Consider the following 14,070-nt stretch of genomic DNA (forward strand, 5'->3'; position numbering starts at 1 on the left):
AATGTCCTGAACGAGTCCTAAAGATTTAGGAAATGAATGAGGAAATTCAGATGGGAAAGCTTTGCTGTTTCAGGGAGAGGGTGCTGGCCTGGCCTCTCAGTGGAGCTCCCCTCACCTGCGTTCTGCACACGCTTTAGAGGTAATAAATATATCCTGCCTGTGAGAAGCAGAGCCATTTATTTGTGTCATTATCACAGTGACACATCTCACAGCTGTGGGTTCTCCTGGCTCACACGTACCAGTCTACAGTATGAACACTGGCACAGCAGCGGGATGCTCCGAGCAGGTGCAGTTTCTGGCATCCCACTGCATGTGAAATACAGAGTTTGGGTGCTCACCCTCAATCAGTTGCTTTCCTTGTAACTAGCAGTTTGGTAACAAGTGAGATTGTTTTGGGCTCTCCCCCTGGAAAATGCCTTCCTTTCCAGAATGTGTTGATCTAGGAAATAATGACTGCAGCTTTTCTTCCTGACTGTTACCCAATTATGCCTGCTTAAGACATAGCTGAAATAAATTAGGGGAGACATAAGCCAAGGATTTTGTGGTTGTGTGAGCTGAGGCCAGGAATGTGCATCTGATCTTTGCCTTTGATTCTGTAATTTGCACATTTGAGAAGTACAGTAGTGAAGGAATCAATCTTGCTATTTCTGGCTGGGGAGAAATACACCGTTTTCAATGGCGGGTATAAAAAGAGTGTAGACGCGTGGTAGGGGTTATTTTACCCACAGCCTGTACTGTGGGTAACCTCACTGAAGCTTTAGAGAGGAAGGTACTTGCAGGATATTCCTGTCCAACTTGGTTGACTTGCTTGGCTTCCATCTGGCAGAGAAGCAGCGGGGCTGTCGCTGTGCCTGACAGTGGCTCTGAAGCCTCACCCACTGCTGCTGCCAAAAGCCAAGAGCCAGCAGACAGCTCCTGCAACTCCTCTTTAAATTCCTAGCCCCTGGGGCTTCCATGCCTTCACCAAGCATCCTCTGCTTTCCCCCGCTAGGAAATCCAAGGTGCTGGGCTGGCCAAGTGGCTGAGCAGTACACAACCCGTGTGTGGGATTTCTGGGCTCAGTGCAAGCAGAATGATGGCATTATTGACCAGGGTCTTATTGCACTGCAACTATGCCTCTTGTTTAAAAGAGGAAGAGGAAGAAGTATTGTGTTTTCTTCTATATAAAGTGTTGATTTCCAGAACTGTTAACTCCTTTAATATTCAGATATGGTTCATGTGGTTTTGCATAAACAGGATGGATTATAAAGAGAGAGAGGAGAATTGATCTTTACTCCTAGTTATTTGCAATATAAAGAACAATCTGATAAATTGTTTTATTTCTCTTGCAGCCGCCTCCCCAGATATACGATAAACAGCTGGATGAAAGGGAACATACAATCGAGGAATGGAAAGGTAATCACAGTTTAGGATTATATGGAAAGGGGTATTTCTGTGGCAAATAAGCCATGTCCCACTACCAAGTGCATCTCTAAAGCTAAAAGAATTCCTATCACAGCAAGAATTGAAACCAGCAAACTGGTGCTTTTGTAATGAAAAAACAAGATACAAGGAATGTCCTGAGAAACACCGTTACCTGCACAGGTTAACGTGAACTCCAGAGTGCAGATTACAATGCTACATTGAAATTTAAGTTGATCATCTGCCTGTGTAGCAGGCAGTGCTACACAGGCAGATGATCAAGGAGTGCTGTGTAGTAGGATGATAGATCAGAAGTCTTCTTATACTTGATAATGCTGTATTACTCTGTTGCTTCATTTCTGGGCAGTGGAGCATTAAACAATTCATGTGTTATAGCTTAACCTGATTTGTCTCAATTCAGTTCCAAAAAGAGGTGGTCACAGAGGAAGGGAATGGAAGAGTGAGATCTTAGGCAAGTAGAGCTGTCAGACTCATGAAGACAATGTAGAGTAGCCCCAGTGCACCTATAGGAGTGCTGCTGTCTCCTGATTTTGTTGTTCCTGATCACAGGCACTGGTTCCTGTTTGTGACTGTTGCAATTCTGTTTTCCAGAACTCATCTACAAAGAAGTAATGAATTCTGAAGAAAAAACTAAAAATGGCGTAGTAAAAGGACAGCCTTCTCCTTCAGGTACTCAGCCCCATTGAATAACTGTGTGTTGTCTGTACTGACAAAAGGAAAACAAAAGGAACTGAAGCACTTGGCCTGCACTAGCAGTTATGTAGATCAATTTCAGAAGTTGAATTCAGCACTTTTAATGGGTTGAGCTTGATTACCAGAACTGCAGTGTGAACACTCAAAAATAGCTCTGCTTGGTATTTGAGACATAGTTGCTCTAGTAATTAACGCTTTATAATATTTATGGGTGTGATAAATCTTGAATTGTGTTACTGATAATCTCATACAGGTTCATTTTTCATCTTAGAGATTGAGTGATTTGTAAGGTTCAAACATGGTATTACCGTCATTTTACAAAGGAAGGGTAAAGTGGGATGCCCAAAAATACTGTCACAACTGAAATCCTGGGCTTGGTCTCCTAGGCCATAACTAAGGAAGAACCCAGCTTTGCCTCCCCCACACTCATTTCTGCACTGTCACTAGATGATTTGATGCCTCCCCATTCTACTAAAGTGCCTACAAGAACTAGGCTTGTATCAGAGTGCCTGGAGGCTTTGCTGGCTTGATTTGGTTTGTTACTCCTTTTTTGAATCATGATGATGCCTGTGTGATCCTAGCTGACAACTGATCGCTGGGTGCTTTGTAATTCTAAGAAGCCTAGATAAGAAGTGGAGTGATGATAAGACATGATATGAGCTACACCTCTTCAAAACAAACTCGAGGGAGAGAATTTCTTGGTAAAATCTTGTTGGGTGTTACCTAATGTCTGAAGTTTGTGTGGTCCATATTCAGCTTAGTGTTGCTTAAGATGGTCTGTGTACTTACATGCCTGTTGCCACAGGGTGACTGTTCTCTGCTTTTCCTAAACTGCAAGAAGTTGTGGGGTTTCAGGTTTAATCACGTTGGTGTTCGTTTTCGTAGCACAGGTGCAGCAGTGAACAGCAGTGAAAGCCTCCCTCCGTCCTCATCTGTCAATGACATCTCATCCATGTCCACGGATCAAACTCTGGCGTCTGACACGGACAGCAGCCTGGAAGCTTCTGCGGGACCCCTCGGTTGTTGCAGGTGACTAGCCGCCTGCCTGCGAAACCCAGCGTTCTTCAGAGGATGATGTAGTTGAGGAGGAAAAAGTAACACGAGTTAAGAGATGAAGAGAAATTAAAAAAAAAAAAAAAAAAAGAAACAACAAAGATTTAAATGAAACAAACAAAAAAATCTTTCCAGCCTGCTTCTCCTACAGAATTATGTAATGCAGCTAAGCTCGAGTGTATATTTAACTTATAGTTGCTCTGCTTTGGTCTTCTTCCAATGATGCTTACTGGGGGGTAAAAAAAAAAACAAAAAAACATGGATTATTCTAATCCATGTTTGTTTTTTTTTTGTCTGTCCCCGTAAGATGCAAAATTAATGGCTGCAAAACCAGCAACTTGCAACTGTCCTTTTCACACTGGCATGACAAGGTGTGCAGTAACCACTCTAAAACATCCAAGTGTATATCTGCCTTCACTTTCTGTTCTGTTGTCTTCTGCTCACTGAGGCAGAATATACAGGCATTTTTCTCCTTATACAAATAGCACACACGCCAACAGGCTTCTGGCTGTGTATGCAGCTGTGTGCCTATAGGAGCACGTGCACCTGCATACATCCTCAGTATGCACTCCACAACTAAATGGCCCGTTTCAGGTGAACTGCATAAATACTTCTGTGATACCACCAGTACACAGGCTGTTTCCTTGGTCATTGATGAGGTTGCATCTCTTGCATGAGGGTTTGTGGAAGTGAAAATAACCACAACGAGCTGCGGCTCCCTCAGAGACTTGAAGATGTAGCACCAAAATTTCTGCTGAGAATTGTTATGTATATTTTGAGATAATAACCAGTTTGTATTGAAAGAAGATGCCACAGAGCTGCACATGAAAATGTGTGTGAATATTAGGAATTGTTCTGATTTTTAGAGCAGATAAGCCAGGCTAAGACCAGGTTAGAAGGAAGCACATGTATCTTTGCAAGTTACAGGGAACAAGAATGAATGGTTTTTACGCGTGTTTATGCCCAGAAAGCTTCATCTCAGCAAGCAACTCTTCCTGTCAATATTGAGTTATCATCTTAGCTTACAAATAGGCTCACTACTGTGAGTTCCAGCTATGTTTATGTCTTAGGGGGTATGAGAAGGTTGAGGAACAGGTAGACTGGTCAAAAGGACATGCAAAATTTGATTTTATTTCATGTGTATGTTTTTACTGAGTTAAACAAAGGAAATTTGCAACCCTCTCCTCGGTGTGTTTGCAGCTTAGAGATTGTTCTCCCTTTAATCATTCCCTTAGAGGAGCCTCCACTACTAAGAGAACAGGCTGTCCTGGATGCTTTTGGCTGTTTACTTGCTCGTGGCAAATCACCTAACTCCCTGGGAAGTTTTACCAGCTGTGTTACATGGACAAGATCCACACAGTGAGTGGGTCTAGTATTCCTGTTCTCTAATAACAAAGAGTTGTAAGAATAGACAAGGATACAGATCAGTCCAGTTCTGACAAGCACCAAAGAACTCGGGTTGTGCCAGAGAATACGTAAGCTTCCCAGTGGTAAGTGACAGCAAGTGTTTGTATCGGAGAAGGGCAAAACTACACATTCCATTTCAGAACTGAGTATTTTTCCAGTTAAAACAGCAACTGGCATTTTCCACTGCAAGAGCATAATCACCTGAGCTGGAAATTAACTACGATGTGTGTCATCTCTCCTCTTGCCAGTGTGTGCCATGTAAAACAAAATGACATAACACTGGAATGCTTTTCCAAAAGTCAAAAAGTTTTTTTTTTAGTATATATTATTGGATACTTTAAAATCACTCATCATTGCATATTCAAAATTCTCCAAAAATATAAGTGTTCACTTAGGTGGCTTACAAACGTACTGTTCTGCAGTATGAAAAAAAATTTGAGTAGCAACTCAGTTTTTCTTCCAAGGGAAGAAAACAAAAGGAAGCTTCTCTTCAGGGTGGGGAGGAGGGAAGATAAGAGAGATATGGGTAAAAAGTAGGTTCAGGTCCGGTGGTGGATCTGAGCTGCCTCCAAATTGCTGTAAGAAATGGTGTATTTTTTTTTCTCCAAGGATATTTTTGGTAGATTTTTTCTGGGAAAAAAAAAAGAAATTAGGTCTGTGATTTTCTAAAAACTCAGAGTAGTAATAGTGAAAGCAATAATTTACTACTGCTAAAACATTTAGCAATATTCTCTCTTAAGCCATGAAGCATCAAGTTGTTGTTCAGTGAGGTAATGCTCACTTGAAAGCCAGTGGTCATAGAAGTATTCAAAGGTAAACAGCAATGCTTTGTTAGGTATGAAGGCAATAACTCCAAGGGTGACTTCTTAGCAATAATGGAATGTATCGCCTCCAGATTTAAATGATAACAGGTATATATTAGTAGCGTTCAGATATCTAGCATCTGTTTTAAGTTCCTTATTTTTCAGCATTTTAGTGTGTTATTTAACCAACAAGAAAAAAAAAGAAAAACAAACTACTCTCAAAGCTAAGTGGAACTGCAAAAATACAGCAGATGCAGAGTGTAGGAATTAGGAATAATCACAGCTCATCGCCAGTGATGATATGGAGATGTGGCACAGGCAGTAGCAGAAAACCCATTTGTAGTAGATGGATGCTTGCAGATCATCTGTGTTTTATCTGACAAAGCCAAAAAAAACCCTACACATAGTCCAGTGGTATAATTTAGTCTTGTTTGATTTCCTGAGTGCTGGGGAGAGAACTGGTTACCACAGAAAATGTCCTGCAGATGGGCAGTAAATAACCCCCCAGCACAGAACATATACAGCTTTATTCCCAGAAGCCCTGATTCTGCTAAGCACCAGTGCTGTAAACGCATTTTGTGGAGATTGTAGGGATGTGTGTCTAATTTTCTGAGTAGCATGTGCTTTTTTTTGTCCTTTGTTCAGCAGTGATCGACATAAGCATGTGTTTAAGTGCCTTGTCGAAATGGGGCCTGTAACAATTAGTGCATCTCGTTCTATCCTTCAATTAGTCAGCCTCCTCGGTGAGCAGCTCTGGCAGTGGGAGGAGACTTGGGGCAGTCCACACTGGACAGCAGAAAAAAGCCATTGACAAAAAAAAAAAAAAGAAACAGCAATAGTTCCCTTCAGTCCTGGTCCTTGTATGGTCCTCTCCAAACTGAAGAGGCAGCCATCAGGTAGGAACAGCATCCTTTGTTCTACTTTTGCCTGGGAGGTTGGTGTAGTCAGCTGGTATCATACCGGAACGCAGTACCTTTGAATAATAGATGGCAGTGACGACAATCCGTAGCTACGCTAAGGTGCACAGGTATTTTTCTTTCAGATGCTGGAAGTTTGAGACCTTTCTCTTTATGTCTTGCTGCTCATTATTCCAATGTTCCATGCAGTGTGGTCATGATAAATGCATTTTTTTTTCTTGCCAATGATCTTTCAAGTCTACCTCCTAGATTATCAAGTTAGCACGTAGTACTTGAGTAATAATTTCACCCCATTCTCAGGTTTGTAGCCGTATGTAGAATTGCCGCTGTTACAGGGATGTAGGAAGGGGGCGAAGCACGAAGATTTAATGACAGATTTTTCAGATTGTTTGGTCACTGAAGCAGCAACCTGCCTATTGGCAGAAGGGGGCATAGGTGTGTATTGTTTCTCAGCACGAATGTCAGCTGGACACCTGGGTATTTCTGAAAATATGCCACAGAGCTCAGCTGTATCTTAAGTGTCTGAATAGCCTAAGAAGTTCTGTCCCAGGTGGCTCACTTAAGATAACTATCAGCAGGGCAAGGAAAATGACAGGCATCATAATTATCAATGGCTAATCAGAGCACTAGCAGCAAAAAATAGCGTTGAGAAAGTAGAGAAGTCACTGATAAATGTTCCAGCTTTATTTTCAGGTGGATTACTTCTGGATAGCATGAGAAATTTGGAGAAAAAAAAAATACAAAAGGTCAGAATTGCTCCTAAGAGGTCTCTTTCCCTTTTCTTTTTCACTGGTGAGTTGAAATGAGGAAAAAGTATTGAGTTGCTTCAAACTGATGGAAGGTTATGTATGTTTTCAATCCAAAATGTTTTATAATTTTTGAAATCACTCTTCAGATGCTTACTCAGTAGTCAGAACAGTATCTTGTGAGTTTTGAATATATTCTGCTAGAATGTAACATACCTTCAGAGATTTCAGATATTTGTTTGAGGTGGTCACAAAGTGATTTATGCGAATTACGCTGTGGTTGGGAACCCTCCCATACTATCTACATTTCCGTGGCATAGAAACACACAGGAATCTTCAAGTCCGTGTTATATAAAAGAGAGCTTAAAATGCAGTGCAAGTATGGTAACTTACCAAAAGAAAAAGAAGCCACAGAAAGCCTGATGAGGTGCTTCCCTAGTGCACTGGTGTTTTTCTTCTGGAAATCATCAGTTCGTGCATGATGCTGGCCTCAAGAGATGACCCAAGCCAGATGATAATGTCACTGTGCCACTCTTCTAAGTTTATAACCAAGAGTGTTCATCTGTTAGGTTTTACCTTCACACATATTGCTTTACCTTTGGGATAATGATTCTGAAGAAATTAGACTTGTTGGCGTGCCTTTAGGATTTTTTTTTTTAAATATTGCTACTAAATTGATTTGGATTGGTGCTCACTGATAAACATTACAGGACACAGATTGCTTTTCCCCCAGCATCCCGTCTCATGAAAATATGCTAACAGTTAAGATGAAAACTGCCTGAGGGAGTCAGTTTGAGCAAATTTCCCACCAAAAAAAAAAATATGTTTTGAATATCCTGAAATTGTTGTAAAATATACTAGAAATATTTTAATTCAAAATAACTTTTAAAAGCCACAGTTAGTTGTATTATAAATATTGCAGTATTTAAAATGATCAAATAATTCTAATTGCAGGTCTTTTTGTATACTGATGTTTTAAATCTTCATGCGAATTCAAACATGCCTAACAACGACAATAACACATTTTCCGACAAATGCTGCATGCTTACAGGGACAGCAATGGGCAAGGCAACCTGCAGGGGAGAATTAGGCTTTCCTTTTAATGGTCTGGCAAAAAAAGAAGTTTGAGTTAGTGATTTACTTTACATTTATGGTGTGTGTGTGAACGTGCAAGAAAGAGAGGGAGTGCAAATGGATGTGATTTTTAGAACTTCACCTTTGTATTCATATTTGATTCAAATTCTCATTGTGGATAAAGAGCATAATTGTAACTAACATAATCACACATCTTCAAGCATCTGATGGCTGTGCTTATTTGAACTTCCACCACTTTACAAAGGACACGGTTACCTATCTGCAAGCTCAAGGTTATTTTTTCACACACGTGCACACCAAAAGAACATAATTGTGCATAAGGTTTGAATATTCCACACATAAATAATGTCTTAATTAGAAAGATAGGGAGCACAGGGGAATGGTGAATGTGTCATCTTCACTGATGAGCTGTAAAATAGACCTGTCCAGTGGAATTTAGTGCAGTCTGCTTAACATATTAGGAACTTGCCAGTGCAGCCTGATTTTTTTATTTTTTTTTTTCAAATTAACTATCAATTGTGAGAGGTGAACTGTTTAACTTCATTTCTGTTCAGGCTCATCGACCCATGGCAAGTTTGAGTTTTAAGAAGGGTTTGATTTGACAAAAGAATGTTGAAAAACTCCAGCTGAGGCTTATGGTGCCTTTTTACCTGTGAGTGAAAGGATGAAAAGCACATATTGAAGGAAGACGGTCAGTTTGGGAAATAAATGTATCCCTACCACGTTTATCGTTTCAGACAGGTAACCCTGTCTCTTTTGTTAATTTTCACTGAACAGGGCCATTCTTGTCTTCTGGAAAGCAAGATATTTATAATGTAAATAGTTGTATTGACTTTTTTTTCCTGTAACTAATATGTAATAATCCAACACACGACTACTGATAGACCTTTTTGCAGTAAGGCCACTGTATGCCTAAATATGGTCGACCTCTGACCTCTTCCTAAGTCAGTCATGTGCTGAAAAGGAGGGTGCTGGAGGTTTCAATGTACATAGAGAATCATGTATATTTAGTAAATGGAGTAAGTGGGACTTATGGCCAGTATATATTAAAGCCACAACAGTAACAAAGCTCCAGATCTTAACTAGCAAAAACAACTGTTCACCTTGCCATGTCCATCTTGTAATAAGATCTAAGTTGCACCTGCCTGTAGTTCTGCATGATCAGACTTCAAAGTATAACTAACAAGATCTGTAATGTATCAGTGTTGATAAACATAGTTAAAAAAAAGAAAAAAAAAAAAAAAGGAAAAAAAAAAAACTCAACCAACAACAGAAAATCAACAACGGCAACAGTTTCGTATCAAGACTGGAAGATGAGACATGTCCAATTTGTTGCACGGTTGTAGCTGAAAGCTGGAACCAGCGCCAGCGTGAGTGGACCGCAGTAGTGACGTCTGTTAAGGAGCCGACCTTTCTTCCGTATTGTTTTGTTCTTACCCTGTTATTCTCTGACTCTCTGTTGTTCCCTGTGTGGATACAGGGGAGAACTCCACCTCAGTCATCAGTGTTTTATGGGTCAATGTTGCATCAATGATTTCTGATTTCTGTTCATTTGTCAATTACTGAACTAGGACGGGAACTTCATTCTCTCCACTTGTCAAAAGGAATCCTGTCAGAGCTTCCTCATGGAGTTACTTCTCACTGCTGTCCTGACTCCTGTCGGTTGGATGACTTTGCCATGTTCCCAATAAACAGCACAATGCAGTAAACCACATTGATCGAGGGCTTCATTAAATGTGTTGTGCATCTGTACTCTCGCTGGGGCTCAAAGTCATGCAGGGACAGGACTCAATTCAAATATGGTATGTACTCTATGCATGACGCCTATATTACACCTTTATGACCTTATAGTGGGGGAAAAAAAAAAACTGCTGATCTTTACAGATGTGGATTCGGACCATCTTTTTGGGGGGAGGAAGGTTGTAGCGAATCTTGGTCCTTATCCTATGTGCCACTTGCTGCTATTCAGAGCAGCCAAGTGGAGGCTAAAGCGGAGCAAAGGCCGCCAAAGGGGGCCGCACACGGAGGTGAATTTCATGCTGTTTGAATGTGATCTTGCCAAAAAGCCTGTATGTCTAGCAGGGGAGACTGTGACTGTTCTAGAAGGAGTGTTGTGTGTTGTTTACTTAAAAACAAGCTTTGCTAATTAAAATAGTGTATTCTGGAGTCCTATTTGAATGGCATAAGGGGTTATCAATGAAAAAGAGGCCAAGTACATTCATGCAGTCCTCCTGGCATCTTGGTGCTTTTCCTGCAGTGCTCACTAGGGGACTCAGATCAAGCTGTAAACATGTGAAAGTTGCCAGGATTACAAAACCAGTTAGTGCTCCATGTGATGTGTTCCGTAGGCTTTACCCTGGCAGTCACCGCTCATTTTAGGAAGCAATTATGGCACTAAAGGCATGTAAAGGGACCTTAGTGTCTGTGAGACTCGGACTGTTTTCAAGTAGCTCATGAGTTTATTCCTCTGGTTGACTGCCTAAATATTATGTAGAAAAAAATGATGAGGTGACTGGACAGAATGAAGGAAAACAGCCAAGTAAAAGCTCTTTATTCCTTCTCCCATCTTCTCCCCCATTTAAAAAAAAAAAAAAAAGTAAACCAAAATCAAACTAACAGCAACAAAATAGGAAAAACAACATACCAACTGTAGTTGTTATTTGTGGCCTGTCTTGGCCTGATTTTTCACAGAGTTAAACGTACTTCACTCTGCTTCAAGTGAAAAGGAGCACAAAGGTGAGAAGTTAATGATACTGCACTATGCTTCAAGTGAAAAGGAACAGAAAGGTGAGAGGTGCTGCCTTTTGGAAAACACCGCTAGTTTTCTCCCTTCTTGCACAAGCTATCTGTGCCCTGTTTTATCTCCGAGTAAGTCAAACCATAATACACAATGGATTATGTTTGGATTTATCATGAGATTGAAAAACAAAACAAAAACACAGTCTTCTGTCAAAGCAAAGTGGTCTGGGGAGGGCTATATAAAAGAGGGAATTCAAGTACCTTGTAAGCACTATAAAGGGAGAAATTGTTAAGGTTTGTAGCTAAATAGCCTTTCAAACATACTGTGCAGAGCTGGTATTTTTGCTCTGACTTGCTAAAACAGGAGACTTTTCAAGGTTTATTTTTCCCCTATTTGTGTATGCCGAGAGTGGCTAAATTAAATGTAATACAAACCTCTGGCTTCCAGTAACAAGGAAATCTGGGCTTTGTGATTCCTACTGCAAAATGGGGAAGATAGGGAACACCTTTTTGGTTTCACTGGGTGCCATTTGAGACAAATCAAGATTCCTCTTTTTAAGAGATTGCCCTTTTTGGGAGTCAGAATTTTTATGATCATATTTCAGTTATATATGCTTCATTGAATCACTATCTGAAGCTGTGACTGTGATTTATTTTTACATAAACCCAGAGTCCTAAATTCCAGAAAATCTGGAGTTAAATTTGAACAGGACAGGCCTCTTAGAGTACCCCTTGGTATAAAACCGAAGTACCTTTTTAGCAACACACCAGCCTTGGAATTTTTCTCCTGCAGTGGGTTGCGGTGACAGCCTAATCATTACTTGCTTGGTAAGAGGTAGTGTGTGTTACATGCTGACCAGCTGCAGCAAGTCCACGGAATCATCTGTGCTGAAGCAGAGTTGAAGGCTGGAGATTGGACGGCTCCTGCAAACTCTCCTCTCCCTCCACTTGATGCAGATGAGTGGGATGAAGGTCAGTGAACTACCTTTGTGCTCAAAGTGATGAACCACTGTGGTGTTAGGCAGCCTATTTAAACACACTGGGCCCAGTTCTCATTCCTTTACCGAATGTATGGCTGCTGTGAGCTGTATGTTAGTCATTTTCTAATTCAATGATCGAGTTGAAGATTTTTTCTTCTGTGTGGAGCCCTTTGCTGGAGGCTGCTCAGTGTTGGCTACATTTCTGTCTGTGCCCTGATGATTAAAGAGCAACGCTGTCATCGGCTCCATCCACTGCCCTGTGGCCCAGACTCTCCCCAAGTCCACACTGATAAACACCGAGGTGATCATAATTTCCTCGTGCTCTCCCAAGCCCCTGTTAACTGCACAGCGTGGAGCCTGAATTACAAATCTGCCTTGCCTCCTAGAAAACATGATTATGGGTACAGTGTAGGGAGTGAGGGAGGAAGTTTAGATGCTTAAATTAATACTCATTTGCTGATGTATCCATCTTAGTTTAAAATGGACTGCAGGGTAGGAATAAGTGTTGATTGTTCTTGATGCTTCTCTGTGATGTTCTGTCCACATTCCAGGTGCACTTAGTTGTGGAATAGCAATTAGGGTGCTGGAGAAAACAGCTGACTCTCTGAATATGGCTATTTAGTGAACAGACTGCTGTTTTTGTTAACTAAGTCTCATCACAGGGGGTGTAATCTTCCAGATTTTAGCCTTTCTAGTGTCATTAGCCTGGAACTAACAATGGGACATTTAACGTGTTTCTTGGCTAAATATGAAACATGAATTATTCCCACCTCTACTTCATGTGTAACACTGGAGGAGAAGGTGAATTATCTTGGATTCCTACTAACTCATGAGACAGAAATTGTGAAGGAGTAGCTGCCACAACAAAACAGTCCTTCAGTTTTTGAAAATGCTTAATGATTTAACATGTGAAAGAGGTGGAAAGCTATACAATCTCCCATTCCTGCATTTAACCCAAGCTAGGTAAAGACCTGTCTGCTGTTGCAGGATTAAACTATTATAGTGATTAAGAAATTGACTGCAGATAACTACGAACTTTAAGCCTTGATCTGTCATCAAGTGTTCATAAAGAGTAACACATTTACTATTTGTCTTGGAAGATAAATTTATGCCCATTCTTTGCTGGATTTGTCCTCAGCATTGTCTAGGCAATGCTCCTGCTCTTGGAGTAGCCTTACCTTTTCAGTTCCATTGCATCATTTTGGATGGGAAAAGATTTGTTTGGAGTATTTTCAGCAGTTCACGTGATCACAGCTAGAATAAGGGTTCACTTTTTGGTTCTGTTCCTTTTTATATATGAATAATGACCCAAAGTAGTCAAATAACCAAAGTTGTGGTTTGGAGGTAGCTCACCAAAGGGTTATGTTAAATGTCCCCACCCCACATTTGTTCTCCAGAGAAGTCCGCCTTGCAGGAGAAAATTTGTGGATGTAGGTGTTCCAGAAGGAATGGAGATTCTTTATGTCAGCCTCAGTCCAGAATTAACAGGATTTGAACACAGACAAATTCGGAATGTGCACAAAAGGTCTTTTCAGTAAAATTGGAAGTACTGTAGGGCCCAGCAAGTAACTGAGGGGGCTGAAGGATGACACTCTGGTTTTAAAATCAGTGAACAGTAGGAGAAACAGTCCAGTAACGAAACCTCATGGCTGGATTCCAAAGCATTTCAGTGTTTCAAGCAGGCAGAGCACTGTCCAAAAGCCCCTTCAAAAGCTTAATACCATGTAGCAGATAGGAATGCATGCTACAACGCTGCTGCAGAGCATGAGTCGTCTAAGAATTTTAATGTATGTGTTTCTGAATTTTTATTACATAGTAGTTGTAGGATTATTACGATTCTCTATGTAAAGAAAGATTCTCCATTTTGGCAACATGCAGACATCCCATAACGTTTTTTTCACCATAAAGGACAAACACCGCAACACAACACCATGCTGCTGACTGCAGGTGGGTGAGTGGGAGAACGTTGGCCAGGTTTCAGGGGAGTTGTACTCATCGGTTTTGATTTTCTGACATCCTTTTGTCACAAGCTCAAGACACTGTTAGTGGAAAGGGCAATAAAATTACAGTATTATTGCTAAAGTAACTCATTGCCAACAGTTATATGTGATTTCTGAAACACGAACTAAGTTTTAATTGCTCTTTTGGTCATAATTCCTAGCATTAGCAAATTGACTGAATAACCAAGCTGTCAGTCAGTTTGAGCACTGGATTT

The 14,070-nt window shown here is 40.7% G+C and overlaps 1 protein-coding gene and 1 long non-coding RNA gene across 22 annotated transcripts in view; one reads left to right on the forward strand and one right to left on the reverse strand.

Moving 5' to 3' along the window:
* Nucleotides 1–10,308, forward strand: part of MAPK10 (mitogen-activated protein kinase 10) — a 143,915-nt gene extending 133,607 nt beyond the window's left edge. For 11 of the 12 annotated variants that reach the window (XM_038178181.2, XM_038178188.2, XM_038178177.2 and 8 more), the window contains 3 exons: nt 1,332–1,395; nt 2,014–2,091; nt 3,006–10,308. In XM_038178181.2, the coding sequence (XP_038034109.1) occupies nt 1,332–1,395; nt 2,014–2,091; nt 3,006–3,148 (285 nt within the window). In that variant the 3' untranslated portion in view covers nt 3,149–10,308. Of the gene's footprint in view, nt 1–1,331; nt 1,396–2,013; nt 2,092–3,000 lie in introns of all 12 variants that reach the window. The other variant, XM_038178187.2, reaches the window with a different exon arrangement.
* Nucleotides 1–14,070, reverse strand: part of LOC113841886 (uncharacterized) — a 35,281-nt gene that overhangs the window by 4,555 nt on the left and 16,656 nt on the right. For 2 of the 10 annotated variants that reach the window (XR_011809160.1, XR_011809156.1), the window contains one exon: nt 1,293–3,177. This is a non-coding gene — a long non-coding RNA (uncharacterized lncRNA). Of the gene's footprint in view, nt 1–1,292; nt 3,178–10,446; nt 13,895–14,070 lie in introns of those variants that run through there. The other 8 variants (XR_011809158.1, XR_011809159.1, XR_011809161.1 and 5 more) reach the window with 8 other exon arrangements.

This window comes from Anas platyrhynchos, chromosome 4 (genome assembly GCF_047663525.1).
Source record: "Anas platyrhynchos isolate ZD024472 breed Pekin duck chromosome 4, IASCAAS_PekinDuck_T2T, whole genome shotgun sequence".
Lineage (NCBI taxonomy): Eukaryota > Metazoa > Chordata > Aves > Anseriformes > Anatidae > Anas > Anas platyrhynchos.